Here is a 22,753-nt window from a genome sequence, read left to right on the forward strand (position 1 = left end):
CAACATAATCTTTAAATTTAGGGGCGGACATTAGCAACTTTTTTTTTTTGTATGGGGACCGACCCAGTCTAGGGCACATACATTAATTGTATGCACACATTCATATTAGGGTGCTTCACTCCATATAAAAAAACTGGTATTGTTTTCCATCGGAATTTTAAGAGTTCCACCAAAATATTTCGGGGAAATATTAAGATTTACCTGAGCTGGACCTATTTGAAAATATCATCAAAAATCTCATTATTTTAATTCCGCTGATAAAATGTTTAAACATTTTTATGCAGCCTTTTTAAGCTTAAACTCTTTTATCTGATGAGATTTTCTGGAAAACATTTTTTTTAATAACTTTATTTATTAAGAACTCGGTTTTTGGAGATATTTTAAACTGAATACTTTTCCAAAATTTGTTTGGATGCCGATTCGGCCGATGCGACATCGTAGCAGCGGATGACTACTATTTTGGCATCGCCGTGAGCGCGTTACATGTGAAATTCATTAAGCGAAATGCAAAAAAAATACATATGTATACATTTAAGAATAAAATAAATCAAAGGATTTAAAGACAACCATTATTGAACTTTTCGCTTCATTTTATAACTATTCTTTTCATTTTTAACCGACACAAAAAGGAGCAAGGTTATCAATTCGCCGGCACATTTTTTGTTTATGTATGTTACCGCCTAACTTTGGACTACGTTAACCGATTTCAATAATTCTCTTTTTAAAGGAAAGGTGTTACCTCACAGGTTGGCCCATACTAATTTGGTTTAGATCCGACCATTGGATCATGAAAAAATTACGCGATAATCTTAAATTTGTATATGAGAATTGAAGTCGGTTTGTTTTTTGCTTAAAAATTACTTGTTTCTTGTAACTTCCATTTTGTCATACAATTTCCGTTACAAATATTTACACGTTTCAAATGAATTTTTAAGATTTATAATTTTGACCCATTTTTCAAATTAATCTTCGTTCAACATAAAAGTCTTATATGAAAATGATGATATGAAAAGAGTACCACATTTTGACTTACTCGTGCAGGTCTCCAATGTATACATACCATGTATACATAAATACATACTGAATGCATATGTATGTATTAAAGCTTTGCTAGCCAGCAAATTCAATAAGCTCTAGCAGAGTAAGTTCTTGCAAGTTCTTCAGTTTTAGCTTTATGTAGTAACTAAAGTTTAGTTCTAAAATATAGCTTACTGCAAAAAGCTTCACTAACACTTAGTAACTAACACTTTAGCATTTAAACACTGAGCTTTAGGCCAGTTGGTAGAAAATACGAATAGCTTTAAGCGAAAAGTCTTATAAAATTTACCAGTGCATGCCATGTAGAGATTGCTGTTAATAACATTTGTAAGCGATTAAAAATGTTTAAGGTTGGAAATTTGTTTTTTCCATTTGCATATATGTACATAAACTCTTATAAATTACGAAGTTCGATTATTCGCATTGTCTCAAAAACCGGGTTTAAAAATATCCGGTTGCCTATTTTCAAATTTAAAAAAAAAAAATGGAGAACCCGGATTTATTTTACATATTTTCTCGACTTACTCTTAATCAGAAATTATGACCAAAATAACAATATGACTGCTAAAAGTAGTAGCTTTAATTGAGAAATCAATAAGACAAACAAAGTTCGAAGAATTTATTTAAAAAAAATAACTTTTTATCCGCTGAACCAGAACAACTAGATATAGTACAAATACACAGGGCAATTCTGGCTAAGCCTTATTGTAAGGCAATTGAAAAACAGTACGCAAGATAGTTTGAAAGATTTTGTTTATTCTGGCACGGAAGATATTATGGAAAAAGATTCTCATGGTGAAAATCTCTTTTGACCGAAAGCTCTTAATCACACTGTTGCCAACTTGGTGATTTTCGCACTAAATTTAGTAATTTTCCTTTTTTTCAAAACGAGAAAATTTTTGAATTTGATGCTTGGTAGTAAATCTCTATAGCTGAAATACAATGCCGCCGAACGGCGAACTCACCACCGCGAAATTCACTCTGTCAAATTTAGAACATCCGCAAGCATATGAAATTGAACACAGGCAATGCGAAATGCGACGTTCGCTAGGCGGCCTTTCATGGCGGTAGATTTATTTCTATCGTCCTGCTGGGTGATGGCAGCTTTCAAAGTTCTAGAAGAAAACAATATAATCACGAATTATTTTTGTTGTTTGAAAAATATAGTTGTGGATTCGTCAAATCGCTTGAATATATATCAGGGTGGGTCATTCTCAAAATTCATAAATTGAATGAATAAATTGAAAATATTTATTGAAAAACTATTAAAATCAGTAGGCATTGGGATTCTACTGCGAATATCTTCTAAATGGTTAGAGTTATCGATTAACCACATGAGACCTTTTTAGAGCGTTTAATTTCCTAAAGAAATAATTGAAACTCATTTCACAATAATTATTTTTTAGTAAGTTACAAAATTCAAAACAAAAAGTTATTTTCCTTAAAATACTTCAGTCTTTGACCTAGAATATTTTTTAAATGGTGAGATTAATGAAAAGAGTATATGAGACCATTTTTGTAGAGCGTTTGATTTCCTGTAAATATTGATGATGCAACTGGTTTAACGATCTATTGGTGATAAGATATTACCATTTTTATATGAGACTAAATTGGAAATTAATATTAAGATCTCAGATTTGGTAAGTACTCTCTAGAGGTACCTAGGAACTAGTTTTCGTGTGTCGTATCCCAAAAAAAATATACTTGATTTTTTTTTAACCCACCCTAGTAAATATATAATGCAAATATCTTGCATAATTACTAATTTTTATTGTTTTTGTGTATAAATCCCGTTGAACTAATCACATGTTTCTTGCCAGCTACCAGCAGGGTTGCTTAAGTAGCTAAAAGGAAATTTTGCCCGAGTTGAGCTATTGTATTTCAAGAAAACGGTCAAGAAAAAATTGCCATTGTTTCGTTTCCAAGGAATTTTGACATTTTTGATACTTCACAGCCTGTTGCCTCACTCTTTCCTCAAGAAATAATGGAACGGGCAAATATTCCTGTTTCAAACTTGGGTTGCCTTCTGCTCTTTTTTCACAAAAAACTTTAGAAAACCGTAGTAGAAAGCGTAGTAAATTCCTTAAGAACTGCGTACTGCCTTAAGGAAATTTGACTTAAGAAAATTTCTTAGCCATTTCTTGTACGTCATTTTATATGGAGTGTTTGCTTTTCTTGAGAGCTGCATACAGGCCTTTAAAAACAAAATCATGGTACAATAACAATCTTAAGCGAGCATACGTTTCCAAACATTCGGTAATTTGCCACTGTCTGTCGAATGGCGACTGTTATCAGAAAAGCTTTTTAATAAGTTTTTAACGCAAATAGAAACTTGCATTTTATGTCGAATACACTTTCTATTTTGACTTCGGCGCCAATTCAGGGCAAATTTTTTGGAAATCTGTGATTTATTATGTTTCAACTACATACGCCAAATTCGAACCAAATCGAACCATAAAAAAGGTTTTTCAAAATATCTCGATCCTGGCGCCACATAGCAAGACAATTTTTCCGGTTTATATTTTAAAAAGCAGAGAACTTGGCCCATGTACCCGTATACGTTAGATTAGGGGTTCTTAAACTTTTGAGATGAAGGAGCCCTTACTAAACACCTTTCATTTATGGAACCCCACATCAAATTACTAAAAATCAAAGGCAGAGCAATTTAAATATGAATAAAAACTTTTACTAGAAGAAAAATAATAGTATACATACTTTAAATTTTAATGTGAAGAATGAAACTGTTCCACTGTTATTAATTATTGTATAAGATAGTGGTTAGATATATCTGAAAGCTGCATGCGCATTTCTGGTGTAGCAACCAATTTCGACATGAATTTGTTTTTTTTTATAAGTTTAAGCTGATAACCCTGTTGGCAGAGTACATTGTGACAAAAGGAAGCAAAGTTCAAGATGGCCTTTTTAGCGACTTCATGATATTCACTCCTAACACTAACCTCTTTCACAGACACAGAATAAAATGTGTGTTTCAATGTCGAAGTACTCTGAAGATCTATGAATGCTTCGTAAATGGATTTTGTACCAAGCCGATATTACTACTACCATCCGAAAAATAATCTGACGTAAGATTTCAGGTGATTTTCCAAGTGCCTAGTTATGACATTTCACATTTCACTTGGCAATTCATCGCGTTCCTTGTAAAAAGTTGTATATAACGCTTTGGCTACAGCGGCCAACAGCACATGCCGGTTAGAAAATAACAAACTAGCCAGAGCAAGTGCAACGCTCAACGCTCTTAGGTTGCAAACAGAGTGGAAGACGAAGCCGAAGACGAATTGCTTGCGTTGCGGGCAAGCTGGCGAGTGTACATAGTGGAAGATGAATGATATGAAGATTTGTTTCTAAATAAAACCCTTTTTTTTAGATAAAATCAAAAGAAAATAAAGAAAAAAAATAGCAATTAATGAAATAATTTGTATAGGACAACTTTTGGAGATTTTCGCCACATGTATTATGTGTTACGGCAAGACGGACAGACATTTTTCGAATATACAAGAATGCCAATTAATACGTTTGATTACATTTTGCCAAAAATTTAGCAAATTTCTTAAAAAACGCGTTTTTTCACAATTGCAAACAGTTAAATAAATTGTAAACAACTCATCACAGCAAGCGATTCGTCTTTGAAAACAGTACCGCACTGTTTCAAGCTGACCGCTTGCGCAACATCTTCATCTTCGCCTCCGTCTTTGCTTGCACTGTGATCACTTTCATATGTTTATTACTGTACTGTTTTTCGTCTTCGGCTTCGTCTTCATCTTCGTCTTCGGCTTCGCTTCCACTCTGTTTGCAACCTTATGTAGGTATGGCACTCAGGACGGCAATCATACCAACTACGAGTACATATGTATACATACCTGAAAATAGATACTTGCGTCTCGGTCAAGCTGTTTATAGAACTTTTCTTTCTGTGTGCAACGCAAACCGACCGCCGTGTTTATTCATACCAAAATTAATTTCGCGGGGAACCCCGGTGACTTTTCTACGGAACCCTTGGGTTCCTCGGAACACACTTTAAGAATCTCTGCGTTAGATATATTATTTTTTTCCGACCAGACCTTCCGATCGAAACAGTCTTACCGTAAATTTTTGTGTCGAATCTGTTTGAGGTCACCTTTACGTGCATTTTCGGTTTACATTTTTATGGAATCACCCATATGTAAGCCTGTAATAAATATTTCGAGTTTATCGCATATGAATAGTTCCATTTTTCAAATATTTGACTTTAATTATTGCAGCATGTTCGTAACTTATAAAACTGTCATCATTAGAAGAGTCTTAAATTTACAACTCTTTCCACAAACAATTTGCTTGAAAAATAAGCTTTATAAAAACTACTCGTATTTTCATACATACATATTAAAAAAATAAAAAACAAATGGGATTTCCAAGGCAGCTGTGACTTTTAGCGATAACAATTTGTTTAATTTTGTTGTCAAACCGGCTAAATATATACACAGGTTAAATAAAAGGCAAGCTTTAATAGAATCTTCTAATCATGCTACATGTTTCCCAAGCGTACATACCCTGACGGAAGCAAGTGATTTTTTTTTTATCAATTTCGAATTTCGATACTTTTTTTTACTCAAAGAAACAATTTGTGTCTGGGAAGCATGAAAAAGCATCTGTGAAGTGCAGAACGTAAGCAAATTCAAACGACTGACCTAAAAGTGGTTTAATCCAAATGCATTTTAAATTAGTTGAAAATACTTGCAGGAAAAGGTAATTAACTGCTTCCTAGGACATCGCCATGTTAAATAAATGAGTTCGTTGCAGGTAAAATAGTGAGAATTTCAATTAGTTATCATTGAATATAGAGTAGTTTATAAATTACTTTCAAACTAATTCAATTTCCTGCAGGGTACTTACAAACATGCATTCGTACAAAGTGTATAAATTTCACACGTTAAGGCAAATTATTTTCATTAATTAGTGTGCAGCTCAACCGTGCAAATCATCGAATATTATTTCTAACGATTTGAATAATAAAAAATAAACGTAATGAAATACCTACAGTGTTTCGCTATACTTTTACTGGCATTGGCGATATGCTTCACTTCATCAAATGGACAAGGCTTATGTGCCTGCCCTTACATCTATCGACCTGTTTGTGGAAGCAATGGGCAAACCTATAGCAACGAATGTGATCTGAAATGTCAAGGCAGAGGTTTAACTGTGAGGCATCAAGGAGCGTGTGCATAATTTTATTAAGGCGGCAATTATGTGTATGAAAGTCTATGTGATATAAATATGTAAAAAAAAGAACCCAAAAATAAAGTAAAATTGCCAAAATAATTTATATAAAACAAGTACTTTCTATGCAAAAAACAAAACCGACTTCAATTCTCATATAAAAATGTAAGATTATCGTTGATTTCTGCATGATCCAATGGTTGATTTTAAATTAGAATGGAACCACCTGTGAGGTAATACCTTTCTTTTAAAAAAAGAATTTTAGATATCGGTTAACGTAGTCCAAAGTTATGCGGTAACATACATAAAAAACAAAATAATAATATTCCGGCGAATTGATAACCTGCTCATTTTTGTGAAGTCGATTAATAAGTATTTTATGTATGTTAAAAAATTAAGGCCCTCAAAAATATTTACGAGTATAGCCCGAATCTTGGAAAAAAAGAACTTTTATTTAATAAATACCTGTGCTGTTTTGCCTAAAGAGATCTGCTTTATGATAATGCTAGAACTTTGATAATGCATTGCGAAAAATTCAGTTCAGGAAGTCAGATTTGTTTGCGAAACTGTAGTTTGTTTTAAATTGTATGCATTATCAGCAAAAGTTTCAATCACTTTTCTCTAGCTATGTACATACATACCAGTGATGGAATTTAGAAATTTCAAAAAGAATAAGTACGCTAAAGTCCTGATAACAATTGCGATTTGCTTCGCTGAGATGAGATGAGATGAGATGAGGATTCGAACCTCAGATCTCTCGAGTGGCACACCAGTAACTTGCTCACTCGTCCATTGCGACCGTTGGACTTGATCCATCTTATCCAGAATTGTCCCGTATATCTTATCCTTAAACCGCTGCTTAACACGTTTCTTTAGTTCAGTTTTAATATTAAAGCATAAATTTAGGATGCACTACCGGTCCGCTATTTCCGCTGCATTCACAATTTTACACACCACCTGCATAACGAAGGCTCAATGCTCCCCAAAGAGCACACAATTTTATGCCCAAGCAGCTATTACACCTCTCTTTTCTATAATGCCATTGTCGCAGTTGAACCATCGCCCATCGCAGATGAAGAGCTTCATCGACCTCGAGAGACCCCATGTAACTCTGGCGCATTTGGCGTCTGGATACTGGAGAAACGGCTCCGGCATACTCATCGTGTTTGTGAAGGTAGCCCACCCAACAGTAACCACCGCTTCAAACACCCCCTTACAACTACTTCCCTTGGTCCGACCACGTCGACACAAAATGTTTCCTTTGCCCACAGAACAGAAACCTTTCAAACCTCTCTTAAATACATTTCTAATAACTTGTATTTTTCGAGATACTTTTGCTTGCATTTGAGCTAAAATAAGTAGAATATTTAAACTGTTTTTGAAATTTTTCAAAGACTGGTTCAAAAAAAACTTGAATAACTCAGCCTAAACTTTACCGATTCAGACTTATAAAAATAAAAACACATTTCTCACCCTTTCTATTTCTTTGTAAACAAGCTCATTCAAAGCACGAAAGAGAAAGGTAAAATAAACCAGCGTCATGTGTTGGTATTTGATAAAGAAAAAATTGGGACGGGTTTGAGTTTTTTTGAAAAGAAATAAAAAGTGTGGGAAAATACCTTTCCACTAATGCTTCGGAAATCTATATCTGTATAGTTTTGGCCCAGTTATTCAAGTTTTTCTTAAACAAAGGCTCTGAAAAATGTTAAAAAACAGCATCACAGATCTCATTATTATGATTCCGTTCAATAAATTTTAGAATATTTTTATATAGATTTTCTAAGCTTAAACTATTTTGTCATCTGAGGGGATTTCTTTCAAAAACTCCTTTTAGAAACTATTTTTATTCATAAAAAGGTCCATTTTTGGAGGTATTTTCAAATCGGTCCAGCTCACGTAAATCTTAATATTTTTCCGAAATATTTTGGTGGAAGTTTTAAAATATAATAGATTTTGTAATCCCAGCTGAAAAATCCCACCTTTTTTTGGTGATCCAGTCTAATGTACATACATACATGTGTATGTCGTCGAAAGTAAGTACCATATATCGCTTTAATAACCTGTCGACCTAAATTGCCGCCACATAGATTTGACTATTTCTTAAAGTGTATCCTCAGTTCTTCGGCATCGCCCTTAAGTACAATACGCGTTAGTAGCTTAACTCCATCAGAAAATTCAACCCTTTAGAATCTGCTAAGAGGGTGTAAAATATCTGCCGCAAGTGAAGTTCTCGCCAGCTCGAGCTTTGACGCACGGCAAATTGTTTCAGCAAAACGAAGTATTTAATTATGTTAATTTTCGAGGTCCAAGTCTTAAACTATGTTTACATGCTGCGTAAATTACTTACGTTCTGTCAAATTATTTCACACAAATCAAGGGAATTCACACTTGCTGTGATGATTTCTAAAGACATTTCGCATGACTCAAAGATATCTTGGGAACAGCATTTACACACATTGGTCCCTTTCTCACCCCAACTAACCAAGCGAATGTCACTTGTATGACATTTCTCAAGTCAACCCAAAACAAAAAAAAATGTAAGTATGCATAACTGGTCCTTTAACAGTTATCTCACAAAATTTACTGTTCCCAATTAATCTTGCGTCAGTTAATCTGTTACCTAGTCTCAGTGCCGATTTATCCGCCTAATTCTTACATAGGTACTCAGAATTCAATCCTGTGCTGCTGCGAAAGAGCTTTGCAACCCTGCAGTCATACATAGTTCCGCACGCCTTTACACACTCTCAAACCATTTGACATATGTATGTACGTAGGTATGTTTGTCTTTTTTTTGCCGACGGCCGTGCAGAAACCATGCAAAACTAACCAGGACATATACCTATCCGTCGGTGGTGCAGTCCCCAACTTATTGAGATAGGAACCCCATTGAAATTGAGTAAGAACTTATTTGAGAAAAGCCTCAGTTAGTCTCGACTTACCTTAAATTAACTTGCCGTCAGAAATCATCAATGACTAGTCAACACGTCAACTTAAGCCAGAAGCGGAAATATTTTGTTTTTATATATTCTCTTTTAGCTCTTTGACAGTTTGCCGCCTAACATGCCGCATCAAAAAAATTTATGAAAAAAAATATGTTTGCGTACATTTACTTTTGAGGAATACAAAAGAAAAATCTGGCAAGCCTGATTCTCTCACCGCTCTCAATCGGCAAATGATTTGTAAGCAAGAATGATGGAATACAAGATTGCGCCGATCAGAGTGGATTTTTGAGAATAACTTTTGTGTGACGTCACACTGGTGCAATTGCGAGAGAGAAATGCCAAAACGTGAGCGAGAATGGAAGAAGAAGAAAAAATGTTGCAAGGAAAACCTAAACAAGTTGCACAAGTGTGACGTCATGCAAACCACGATTCTGTCAAACTCGTTAAGAGAGGAATAGCGGTCCGAGATCGGCGCAAACTTTGTATTCTCTCAATCGTGATTTGTAAGCACTTTTGATAACAGGAAAAGAAGTTGTATTTATGTGGCGCTGTCTGAATTTGATATCCCCGAGAAACTGGATGCACAATATAACCAGTAAACAACCTTCGGTAAATTTGGCGACCGCCTTCCTCGGGGATGAATATGCTAGGGATGAAATTATTGGTACACACGCCTTCCAAGCACGCAGGGTTGCTTTTAAGAAACAAAAAATAATTACCTCCAAATAGTTTCAAAAAGTATAGTGTAAAACGAAATTTATTGAATAATTCCACATAAAATGGTATACATAAATGACTCATTTTCTAAACGATTTAAATAAAACGCATTTCATAACTTTTTTGTGCAAACGGCTTTTGCGAATTGATAGAAAAGTACTACGGATTGTAAATTTTTGTTAACTACGAGGTGAATGAAAATTTTCAACCCGGCCTGACGGTTTTTAAGAATTTTTATACCCGAGCGCACTTGTGCACAAGGGTATATTAATTTTGTTCACATAACGGTTGTTTGTAACAGGCAAAACGAATCGAGATAGATATAGACAAATGTATACATAAATGATCAGGATGAAAAAAGAAATCGATTAAGCCATGTCTGTCTGTCCGTCTGTCCGTCCGTCCGTGTACACGATAACTCGAGCAAAAATTCAGATATCTCAACGAAATTTGGTATGTAGGTTTCCCTTAATCCAAGGTAGGTTGGTATTGAAAATGGGCGAAATCGGACTGTAACCACGCCCACTTCCCATATAACGGTAATTTCCAGAAATACGAAAACTGCATTATTTTAGCAACTACTGAAGATAATTCACTCAAAATTGATATTTACAATAACTTTTAGACGAAAAATAAGAATATAATAAATTTTTGGAAAATGGGCGTAGCCACGCCCACTTATGGTTACATGTGTATATCTTGGTAACCGCTGCACCAATTTCTTCCAATCTTGGCGCAGTTGGTGGCCTTGATACAGCATACTAAATGGCCGAAAATTTAAAAAATCGGACAATAACCACGCCCACTTCCCATATAACGGTAATTTTCGGAAATACGAAAACTGCGATATTTTAGTAACTACTGAAGATTATTCACTCAAAATTAATATTTACAACAATTTTTAGACGAAAACTAAGAGTGTTATACATTTTTGGAAATGGGCGTAGCCACGCCCACTTATGGTTACATGTGTATATCTCGGTAACCGCTGCACTAATTTCTTCGAAACTTGGCACAGTTGTTGGCCTTGGTACAGCATAAAAAATCGCCGAAAATTTTTAAAATCGGACGATAACCACGCCCACATCCCATATAACGGTAATTTAGAGAAATACAAAATCTTCGATAAATCAGTAAATATTGAAGCTAATTTATTCAAAATTGATGCTTGCAACATTTCTTTACCAAGAAATACGTTAATGGTAAAATTTTGGAAAATGGGCGTGGCACCGCCCACTTATGATCACATATATGTATATCGGTAACCGTTCTACCACTTTGTACCAAACTCGGTATGGTTATTGTGCTTGCCACATATAAGCAAAACGTTGAAAATTATTGAAATCGGACTTAAATTACGGCCGCTTTTCATATAACGGTAAACTTCAGAAATGCTTGAATCTTCAATATTTCGAAATTTAAGGACGCTAATTTACTCAAAATTGATACACCCCGGCTTACCATCTAGCGGTAGGTTTCGTAAAGGTGAAAAAACATATATTTAATACTTGCGCCGGGTATTTAATGTTCGGCTCCGCCCGAACTTAGACTTTCTTACTTGTTTTTTTTTTAATTTGCCATATTTGCCATTTTCGACACTTTAACAGTTTTTTCTCAAAAACTGGACGGGGTAGACAAATTTTGTAAAGGCAAACAACATCAAAAAATCTATAAGATGAGGTCGGCCCCATTTTTGAGATAAAATACGGCAAAATTTTGTTGAACCGTGAAATTACAAAAATGTTTCTATATTAACTATGATTAAGAAATTTATTTTATTACTGGCTGTTATGTCTTTGTATAGCCTCTTAACTTCTTCAAATCCTGAAATTGTGTAGGCCGTAAATATATCACCATTAAAACTAGAGCACAACTTATTGCCTTTCTTTTTTATTTAAAAAGTATTAACAACTACATCTACATAAATTTTTAATCACCTAAAATTCTTATCAAACACATAATTAATGATCAAATAATGACTAAAATTAAGTCAACAATTGTTAAATCTGCAGTGACTTCAAAAATAAGAATCATATAAAAAGCATGCGAAAATGAAATGAAGTCAGTGCACTTGCGTTTCTCAAAATAAGAAGAGTTAAAACGACGCTACCACCCACACGCAAAAGAAAATCATCCTTAATTAAAAATGAAGCTTGTGTTGGTCAGCGCTCTACTGCTGATTGGTGGAGTCTTAGCAGTACAAGACTCCGTTGAAGTTTCTACGCCAAAGCCAGAAATCAATGGGCAGTCCGTTGGGGTTACCGAACAAAAGCCGATTGATCTAGGAAACATACAACGCAATCCGTTTGGCATTGTATATCCAAATCCTACATTACCTCTTTTTCCCTTAAAACCGCAGTGTAAGTAATTTGCAGGTTTGGGTGAAATTTGAAAGCATCATAACCAACTTTCTTTTCTCTAGCTAATCTCGGGGCCTGCGATGCGCCCAACGGCCTAGGCATTCACAATCTCTTCAAGCAGGCCAAGGCGCTGTTGCCACTCGAGCGCATACGAAACATTGTGCGTGCCGCCGCTAAAGATCCGGAAGTTCAAGCTTTCTACACGCTGATCCAGACGCCGGAACACCGTCAGCGCATCACAAATGTGACTCGGTCGCGCGAGTATAGGGCTTTTCGTACTTTTGCTTGCTACAAAATGAATTGCGATCTGCGTTTGTATACTGATTTTAAAAGCAGTTTATTGCCGTTGTCGGCTTTGAAGGAGTCTCCGTCAATTGACACTGTGCTGCCTCAAGGTCGACCGGGTCTGCGCGGTTTAGTGGAAGACATACGCGACGTATTGCCGCGTCAGCGATTGCGCAACTTATTCGAGCGTTTATTGGCGACCGATTGGTATCTAATACGGACTGTGCAAGTAGCGCAAGGCTACGAATTTCAAATACTCTTTAAACTGCTGCAGCGACTTCCGGATAGTCAGTATTTGAAGCGTGCCCAGCAGAAGGTGGGCTGGCCGGAGGAGGAGTTGAAGAAGTTGGTCTACATTGCGTTGGGTTGGCGTGAGAATGCCATAAGTTCGGTGGATGATTTGTTCACATACCTTTGAGAGGGGAGTAGAGGCGTTTTGTAGAAAGTTCTTTCGAATTGTATTTGGAAGAAAAAGGAAAACTTTTCGAGGTCCTGTGTGTGCGAGGAACACGAATAAGTTACATACATATATACATATTATTAGGTATTTGGTGTTAAATTTTTATAAGAAGTGTTATGGCATAACTATTTTACGATTCATTGACATAAAGAAAATTGTTAAAATTTTTACGAAAATAACAATCGGTTAAGATGTTTCATAAAAAGTAAATAAATAAGCATTGTATCAAAAAATTGATTCTAAAAATATCTCTAATTCGATTATAGGAATCTAAAATAATTTTTTTCCCCTCCAGATTAGATTTAGAGGAGGGATCAGGTCACCTAGTTACCACGACCGAAACGATCTATTGTTACAGGTCATCTTTCGACGTAGAATACGTCTTACTTTTCGATATGAAGGCTATGCTGAAATGTTGTAGTTGTAATATTTAGAGTTTCACGAAAACGATCATTGCACGAGAACTAATGAAGCGATTTCAAAGAAAAGTGTGGCGTTTCAAAGATAAAATACCAAACCGATCGACAAATTTATTTTTTGTAAGTAACCAGTTCGGTTTCTGTCGTAGAAACAACGGTAAATATTGGCTATTTTGGGGCCAATTTTGAGCCTTTACAGTTCTCTAACAACTTATAATTTGCAGATATAACTTGAATTTTTGGGATATAGGTTCTCTGGAGCAATTGGAATATTAACGTGTACAAATTTTTAATAAATTCAACAAATATCGAGCATTTTAAGGCAAAAAAATTGAAAAAATTTGCAAATTTTTTTTATTACCAAAATGCTCGAAAACCGCTCGAATGATTTGGTTTTTATAAACTTTTATTTAACTGAGTCATCCCGCGGAAATCACGGAAATATCCAATCGATTTTAAACTGACTTTTCGACAAGTTAGGGACTTAAAATTTTCAGCATAGTTCCAATCACGATGACAATGCAATTTAAAATATAAATGAATTCCCAGGGGTCTTGATTCAAAGGCGGTCAAAAAATAGTAAGATTTATGGCTAACAGAGCGTAATTTGCCAAATAACGTAAAACCACTATAAAATTGTTAAAGCTGCCGGCGGTAGTGTAGCAAAGCTATTTGTGGCAAATTCTAGATATTAACCTAGTCTAGTTATGAACCTCGTTGTAGGCATCATATCAAGGAGATACAATTAGAAGACTCCAGATGTCGCCCCGCCAGAAGAAGTTAAATATTGCGCCTAAATATATGCACCATTTACATACGCTACAGCGGAAATGGACGACACGCCATATCTTTAAATGAAATTAACTGCTGCTATATGTACCCTACAAGAAATCTTACTGCCAAATGACCGGTCACCTGACGGTCAGTGCTGATGCAATAATGCTGCAATTTCATCATCAGAAATTCGGGGGTAATATGAAAAACCTGACCAGTTCTTTTGTGTAGATGTGACTATGCGTCCCTTTCTCACATGGGGATTTTACCAGCAGTGCTAGAAGGCCTCTTTTCTACTTATTGCATTTCCTAAGGTTATTTTTATACCCGAGCGCACTTGTGCACAAGGGTATTATAACTTTGTTCACATAACGGTTGTTTGTAACAGGCAAAACGAATCGAGATAGATATACACTTATGTATACATAAATGATCAGAATGAAAAGAGAAATCGATTAAGCGGTGACTGTCTGTCCGTCCGTCCGTCCGTCCGTCCGTCCGTCCGTCTGTGCACACGATAACTCTAGTAAAAATTAAGATATCTTAACGAAACTTGGTACGTGTACTTCTTTCGGGCGTAGGACAGATGGTATTGAAGATGGGCAAAATCGGACAATAACCACGCCCACTTCCCATGTAACGGTAATTTCCAGAAATTTACGAAAACTGCGATATTTTAGTAACTACTGAAGATAATTCACCCAAAATTGATATTTACAATAATTCTCATACGAAAAATAAGAATACTATACATTTTTGGAAAATGGGCGCAGCCACGCCCACTTATGGTTACATGTGTATATCTTGGTAACCACTGCACCAATTTCTTCCAAACTTGGCACAGATGTTGGCCTTGGTACAGCATACTAAATGGACAATAACCACGCCCACATCCCATATAACGGTAATTTAGAGAAATACAAAATCTTCGATAAATCACTAAATATTAAAGCTAATTTATTCAAAATTGACGCTTGCAACAATTCTTTACCAAGAAATACGCTTATGGTAAAATTTTGGAAAATGGGCGTGGCACCGCCCACTTATGATCACATATATGTATCTCGGTAATCGTGCTACCAATTTGTACCAAACTCGGTGTGTGGTTATTGTACTTGCCACACAGAAGCAAAACGCTGAAAATTATTGAAATCGGACTAAAATTACGGCCGCTTTTCATATAACGGTAAATTTCAGAAATGCTTGAAACTTCAATATTTCGAATCTTAAGGACGCTAATTTACTCAAAATTGATACACCCCGGCTTACCATCTAGCGGTAGGTTTCGTAAAGGATGAAAAAACATATATTTAATACTTGCGCCGGGTATTTAATGTTCGGCTCCGCCCGAACTTATACTTTCTTACTTGTTTTGTTCTAATTTTATTACTAAGGCGTCTAATAAATGCATGGCTTTTAGTTCTAGAAGAATAAAAGTCAGTAAAGACAAGTCTTTTTTGTATAATTTCTGATTTTAATTTGCACCAGAGCAACTGTCAAAAATTTCCAGCAGTAAAAAGTTACGAATTGGCAGAGCAATGTAAAATTTTCTCGCCATAATAAAAAAGTTTTTTCAACATGGAACTTTTCTACTAATTGACATGAAATGACTATCTCAACGCTCGGAGCGCTGCCACTGAGGGCTTTTGCCAACTGATAAAAAAGAGAAAATTTGGAAATACCAAACAAAAATTTTGAGATTTCTCCTTGTGAATAAGAATGCCATAGTTTTTACCTAGCTCGTGGGACTACGCAAAATTTTGACAGCTTGTAAATATTTATACACATAAAGTTGTTGGCGGTAATAGAGTCAAAATCAAAATGGAGAAAAGAACAAAAAGCGTACGTTAGTTGTCAGTTATAAAATAAATCCAATTTATTTGCGAATATTTGTTTATTCTATTTATTGAAAGGCAACTACGCGAAAAAGCTTGTGTTAATTATATTAATAACAGAACCTGGCAGCTCGCACGTTGTCTAAATTCTCAAGTAACATAAAATCCACAAAAGAATACATTGCTTGTATTACCATCAATACGCCATGTATAAATTTTAACAACACACAAAAATAGAGCTTTCGCGCTAACGTTTGTTTGGTTTTTCAATACCATTTATAATTTTCTTTAAATAAAATCACGATTTGTCAAATGCTTAAATTTATTTATCTAATAATAATGCAGCACACAACCCTGAAATCTAAGAAAAAGTCTGAGGAAGGCCATTAAATAGCAGCACACAACCCCGTGCCTTCCTCAGGAGTGAATATAACTACAACAACAACGACTACTACAACAACAACCCAAAAAGGTTGGTTACTGTCTATACTGTGCTGGATGTACATGTGGCACAGACGGACAGAAACGCTCCAGTTCTGAGAGTATTCAGTGGTAGCAGTGGAAGAGGGGCCCCCACTTTGACGGAAAGGCCAAGTGGGGCATTTCCAATTAGCATCAGTTGGCACAGAAGATAAACGACTGACGCGCTTTGTTGAACTCGGCCAAAATCGCTTAGGCGGTTACAGCGCCAAATGATAAGAAGAATAAGCTGTTTGGAAAATCGCGGCTTTTATTAACTTTTACGGTTTTTGGCTTACACATCCACACATCCCCTAAATCTAAACGATAGGGCTAACCCCCCCCCCATTATGAATTCGTACGACGCACGAGAAACGCTTGCATTCTGTTATCCCCAAGGATCGATGGGTATCATATGAAATCCGATGGTTAGCATAGGTGATTTGTGCTGGTTCATAATAAAAAGTGAACAAGAACCACAGTCATTCACAATAATATGTCTGTCAAGCGTATGAAAACGATAATACGAAAACTGATTTCATACGATACGCTAGCAAGCGTTTATCGTCTTTCGCATGGAAATTCATAATAAGGGGGTAAGCTGCATATATGTCTTGAAGAGAATCATTACTTACGTAGACAGTCATTAAAAAAGTTCCTTTAAATGCGTTGATTTATTTGCAAAAGATATCTTAGATAAGGTTAGGAAGGCGTGTACGAATGATAGCCCGAGCACAATGAAAACGACGAGCTACGGACCACAGCTGTCAAATTATTTTAACACGTACGATGACTGTGGTTGTGGCCAGATCTATTTCTATTTTTCCAGCAACAGATACGGTTCTTCCTCTTCTTTTATGTCAAACTCATACAAATTCATGATGTCGCTGCCGCGTTCAAAAAAATCATGTCGTCATCGACAAAACGTTTAGATAATGAAGATAATAAATTGGAAGCTGTGGCCCGTAGCTCGACGTTTTCAATTTGTTCAGAATTTGACTCGTACTTCCACTCGGAGGCAGTTTTGCCCATTGTTAATGCCCTCTGTGAGTGCCAGGAGGAGGTATATCCTTCCAACTGAGGTTAATCCAAAATGTCAGTATAAAGTCTGTCAAACCATTTACTATTCCGAATGAAGCCGTGGATGTTTGATATTTTCACCTCCGTTATCTCTCCCAAGCTTTTGAAAAAGCGTGATCCCAAATGCTTGAGACGCTTTGTCTAGAGAGCTGGCCATTGACCTGAAAAGAAGTGGTGAATTGATTCCTCGTCATCCTCATCCCGACAACTTCTGCAGAAGGAGCTTGTTGGTATACGCCATCGATGGAGCATTGGTGCTATGGCACAGTGCCCTTTGATGCCACTGGTAAGAGCGCTAACTGCAGATTTTTTTAGTGTAAATGGTTCCTCAGTACCATTCTTATTCCGTCCCGATCCAAAGGTCAGCCTACTTAAATACTTACCGCCCTAAGTATTTTTTTGATCCGCTTACGTAGCCCATATACAGTTAGATTTAAAAGTTAGTATACACGTTCTTCTAATATAGACGCCTCTAAACCACACCATTCTAAGTGACCTTACACTTAGTCAGACTTAGCATGGTTTGGATTGGAGGCGTCGATATAATATTCACAATTATTTTAATTTAAAAAAAAAATATAAATTTTTTTATGAAAATATAATTACTTCAATAACACACACCACTATATATTTTTTCGCTACAGCTAAAATCAAGCAAAAAATCCCCAAGCTTGATTAAGCCGTTTAAAAGGGGAAATATTTATATTCGCAATTCTATAACCACATGCATCGTAATGTATGTATGTATGTGCATATGCAAGCATATAATAATCCCCTTTTCTTAACACCAAAAAGTTCCCCTTTTGCGAAACTACGTTTTATTATTTACCAATTCTTACTTAGTAGTCAACACTATGCCCGTATTGGCGTATTTATGTTACATATGTACATACTTAATTATGCGAGCGATAAGGCCGCACAATACTCGCATAAAAACTTATCAGCGCAAGGCAAGGTAACTTAGTTGATTATCGAATGCACATACGCGAACTTCCACAAAGAGACGAGAGCGCGCTGGTTTAGACTGAATAAACACCGGACTTAAATAACTACAATTAAAATAAACAAAAGCGACAAATATAAACAAAACGTCAACTAGTTACAGCATGCAATTTCTACGTCTAATCTCGTTGTTGATGCTGGGCGTCATCCTTCTGGCCACGACATCTTGCCTGACCACAGCAGCTGTACTCGACGACGAGGGCAGGCCACTATGTCCCTGTCCACGCAACTTTGATCCCGTTTGCGCAGCCAATTTGGTTACCTATTCAAATCGTTGCGAATACGACTGTGTACGCCGGGATGTGGAACGTAGAGGACGTAGTCTCAATCTACTGCGTTCCGGAGCGTGCTAAGTATTAACGGTGCATTAAAATTTAATTTAAATTGATGTGAGAAATTTTTTAAATTTACATAATGATTACAATATGTAGTTCGGCTTAATGAATGTATTTATACGTTTACAAATGTATTTACAATTTTATTAAACAAACTATTGTGTGAATTATTTATATAAACCATATACTTTGCTATGAATAAAAAGCGTTGTTTTATTTTAAAGATCTTTGAAGTTTCTGGTCAATTACTCACCATTGGCTACATTCATAGATATACATATGTATATTTACAGGCATGTATTCTCAATTTATAGCAGGCAGAGTGTGTTATCAGTGAGCGTATCTACCATCGCGGCGATAATATTTTAATATACGAGCTTTATCAAGAAAACTGTTAGCAATAGAAAGACCATCATGCATGAATAAAATACATATAAAATCATTCTATATTCCCAGTAGGAAAAAGAATCGCGTCAGCCGACGGTCATTACACCTTCCCTGCCGAATTTCCACTACTTAATCAAAGTAATGGACGCCGTATGTAGTGTTGCCAGAGAAAAATTTCGTTTGGAGCTAAAACGGTCGAAAAAAAGAGCTAAAAAGAGCTAAATAATACTAATAGTAGCTAAAATGATGAGGTACATATTTTTATTAAGGTTGAGTATTTATTCACGTAAGGTTGTTTTTACATTTTCGGCAATTTTTATAAAAACAACGAATTTTATGAGTTTAAGTGCTTTTAAAACCAAAATAAGGTGCACATATTTCAAATTCGTTGCTATGGCACTTATAACTGTAAACTAAAAATTCTTTACAAACTGTTAAAGTCTGTAATTTCAGATATTTGAATTGATTAATTTTTTCCCAAACTTTTTCTGGAAAGTTTTACTTCCAGCTCTCTTTAAAGGTAAAATTAGTAAGGGAAAACAAAATCCGCGCTACCAGAAAAATGATTTTCCTTTAATTAATTTTTGAATTCTTTAACCTAGATCCAAGAGTTTATGGTGGATACACTGCATCCGAAATTTTCCATTTTATCAACGCTTAAGTTTTGGCTTATACATACTAAATACAACTTGAACATTCTGGAGCTAAAAAAGTGCTACATAAATTTGAAAAGAGCTAAAACCCGATTTTCGGAGCTAAATAGAAAAATAAAGAGCTAAATCTAGCTCCAGAAGCACCAAAATAGCAACACTGGCCGTATGTTAGTGTAAGCACAAATACATCGATGTATTGTTTTGATTCGATGCATCGATATTTGTCTATATATCGGAGCGCATATCGCAATCGATGCATCAATTTGCATACAATTTTAAAATTGAAAAACTGCAATTGCGGTTGGATATACCAGAGATGCCAGTTAAAAAAAAATGGATACATGGACTATTATTTTATTTTATCGAAGAATATCATCGATATTTTGGATGCATCGATGTTTTTTTGGTTGACATGCTAGCGAAAAGGACGCGCCTCCTACTGAAGAACCTTAAGTTAAAATATCTTAAATAAAAATAGAGCTTTATAAAATGACGTTTTCATAAATTTTTCAGTTTACACACCATTTTTAAAGCTACTTTATTTTTTATGAATAAGGCCGTAAATATATATTTTTACAATTTTTTTTATACTTTTCAGGAAATAATTATGTCGTTTACCGTGGAAACCCGTTTAGGGAACGATTTAAATTAAAAATTAAAACTGAAATTTTTTTTTTCCTCAATCCCCCAAAAAAATGTATTTCCTAACAGATCAATTCATTTGATATCAAACATACTTATAAACCGCTTTACCACATAGTGTACGAAGAACGTAAAGTAGCGTTCTGTAGTATATTCGGCGGTATAAATTTTAAAACATACTTAGTAAGTTTTATTCGGAGGTTTTCATTTTATACTTTACTAAATGATAACAATTTTGGTACTAAATGCTTAAAAAACATGCATGGCATCGTAAGGTGCTTAGCTATTTTCCACTGGGTACATGCATATGTATGTATGTATGTACGCATTTCTATAGCAGTCGGTATAGGAAGGTAGTACGTAATAGAGATCTGCATGAATTCTTTCAAAACGACAAATGGATCATTCGCATTCAGTGAAAGTTAGTGCCGTATGTATGTTATTATGACTGTTCAAAAATAGATGGACTTCTCTCTGTTATGCGCAAAAAATACTGAGGGCAACGTAGCCAAAGTTCCACTGATGAGGGTTATTATTTTAAAGCGCAGCCGAAGGTCGCCTACTCGGAAAATATTGCCGTTGTTATCCAAAGGGTCCAATATAAAATTATATTTTCCAGTAACTTTCATTCAGCTACACTACTACCAAGCCATATCATAAAAATTTACTAGATATTAGACATCTTGCGAATTTCCCTCACAACACTTTATATACCAATTTAAAAAGATTTTTTCTTTGCCTCTAAAATTTCAAATTTTGCAAATAGTACGCATTGCATTGATGATCATTACATGCACAATTTTTATTTTACAGTCCAATCACGAGCACCTCAGCTATTTTCAGGTAATGGAATCACAGATACTAATATACATACGTACATATATGATGCAAACTGAATATTTTGCGGTAAGTTTTTGTATTTTTTTTTTTTTTTTTTAAATTACTGGGCAAATTCTCACTACCTTCTTATCCTTTATATAAGTAATAGCATGTGGCGATATTGCAACTGAGAATTTTATTATTAAAAACTTTGCCAAAACATACAAACAAATTTTCACAGATAATAGATATATTAAAGGCGCGTAAATCTACCCTTAGTTGAGTTGGATAACTGACTTCCAACAATAAGCCTCACGCTCAGACTCACTTAAAAATAATTGCAACTCAGTAGCCCAATTATGTATATGTATGTATATAAATACCTATCAGTCAGCTTGTTGACCAATGATTCGATTAGTTGAGTCAGTCCTAAGAATTAATAGTAAAGGAAAAGAAAAAAAAAATAAGTTGAGACTGTTGGCTGAGACGGCGACTTGGTTCAAACATGCACTGCACATGCACTAAATTGGGCTAGAGTCTCACTGCATTACCCACTACTAGGACCATCAAGATTATTAGGACAGATGAAATGGAGTTAATTTTCAGTGGTCTTCATCATTTTTGAGACTACTCTCCGTTTAATAAAGATCTGAGAAAACATCTTCTACCTTATTTTCTTTTTTGGATTAGGCATTATCTGTCGCTAATTAAATCTCTTAAATAATCTATGAGGTATTATTTTACTTACGAGAATTTACCTGAAATGGGCGAGCGTGAGAATGATGACCACGTAGTGTTCTGAGTAACCTGCTGTAGCGACGAAATTATATATTCTGTGGCTTAATATAATATTTCTTCCTCGAAATTTTGATTATTTTTTTAAGCTTCAAATCAAGCCAGAAATTGTAAAACTTAAAATATAATGTCCTTCGTTATATAAAATATCAAAATGCAGAAAGCAGCATTTAGGTTGACACAGAATTTGAATCTACCCAAGCAGATCTCTAACACATAACCCTATAGAAAATGATGACAAAGAATAAATCTACAAAATCAATATCATCATTTCAGTTGCTACCGTTATTAATACTTGCGTTTGTTAAATATGTAATATCGTTTCGGATTCGCATGTTCTTTTTGTGTACTTATTCTTTTCCTTAATTTTGTTATGCTAGTCGTGTTACTTTTATAGGGGTTGGATCAAAGAGCTGCGCATTTGGATTAGTTGGTTATACCATCCCCGCTATGTGACGCCGAGGTCAAATTTTTCAAACACTCAGACTACAGCGCCACCTGGCGGGAAAATAGTTAAATTTTCTAACTTGCCTTGGT

General features: G+C 35.3%; 2 protein-coding genes across 3 annotated transcripts in view; both read left to right on the top strand.

Annotated features, from left to right (window-relative positions):
* The window catches only part of LOC118740478 (calcium/calmodulin-dependent 3',5'-cyclic nucleotide phosphodiesterase 1), a 737,853-nt gene that overhangs the window by 479,940 nt on the left and 235,160 nt on the right, over positions 1-22,753 (top strand). The gene's annotated exons all lie outside the window — the stretch shown is intronic.
* Positions 18,500-19,145, top strand: LOC118740485 (serine protease inhibitor Kazal-type 2). Its single transcript, XM_036472044.1, has one exon. The coding sequence runs from the start codon at positions 18,690-18,692 to the stop codon at positions 18,936-18,938; it is 249 nt and encodes an 82-aa protein (XP_036327937.1). The 5' UTR covers positions 18,500-18,689; the 3' UTR covers positions 18,939-19,145.

Source organism: Rhagoletis pomonella, unplaced genomic scaffold, assembly GCF_013731165.1.
Source record: "Rhagoletis pomonella isolate Grant_MI unplaced genomic scaffold, Rhpom_1.0 Rhpom_scaffold_00006, whole genome shotgun sequence".
NCBI lineage: Eukaryota > Metazoa > Arthropoda > Insecta > Diptera > Tephritidae > Rhagoletis > Rhagoletis pomonella.

Bases quoted from the DNA above. Each gene is read 5' to 3' on its own strand.
- LOC118740485 (XM_036472044.1), top strand. From the start codon at position 18,690: ATGCAATTTCTACGTCTAATCTCGTTGTTGATGCTGGGCGTCATCCTT.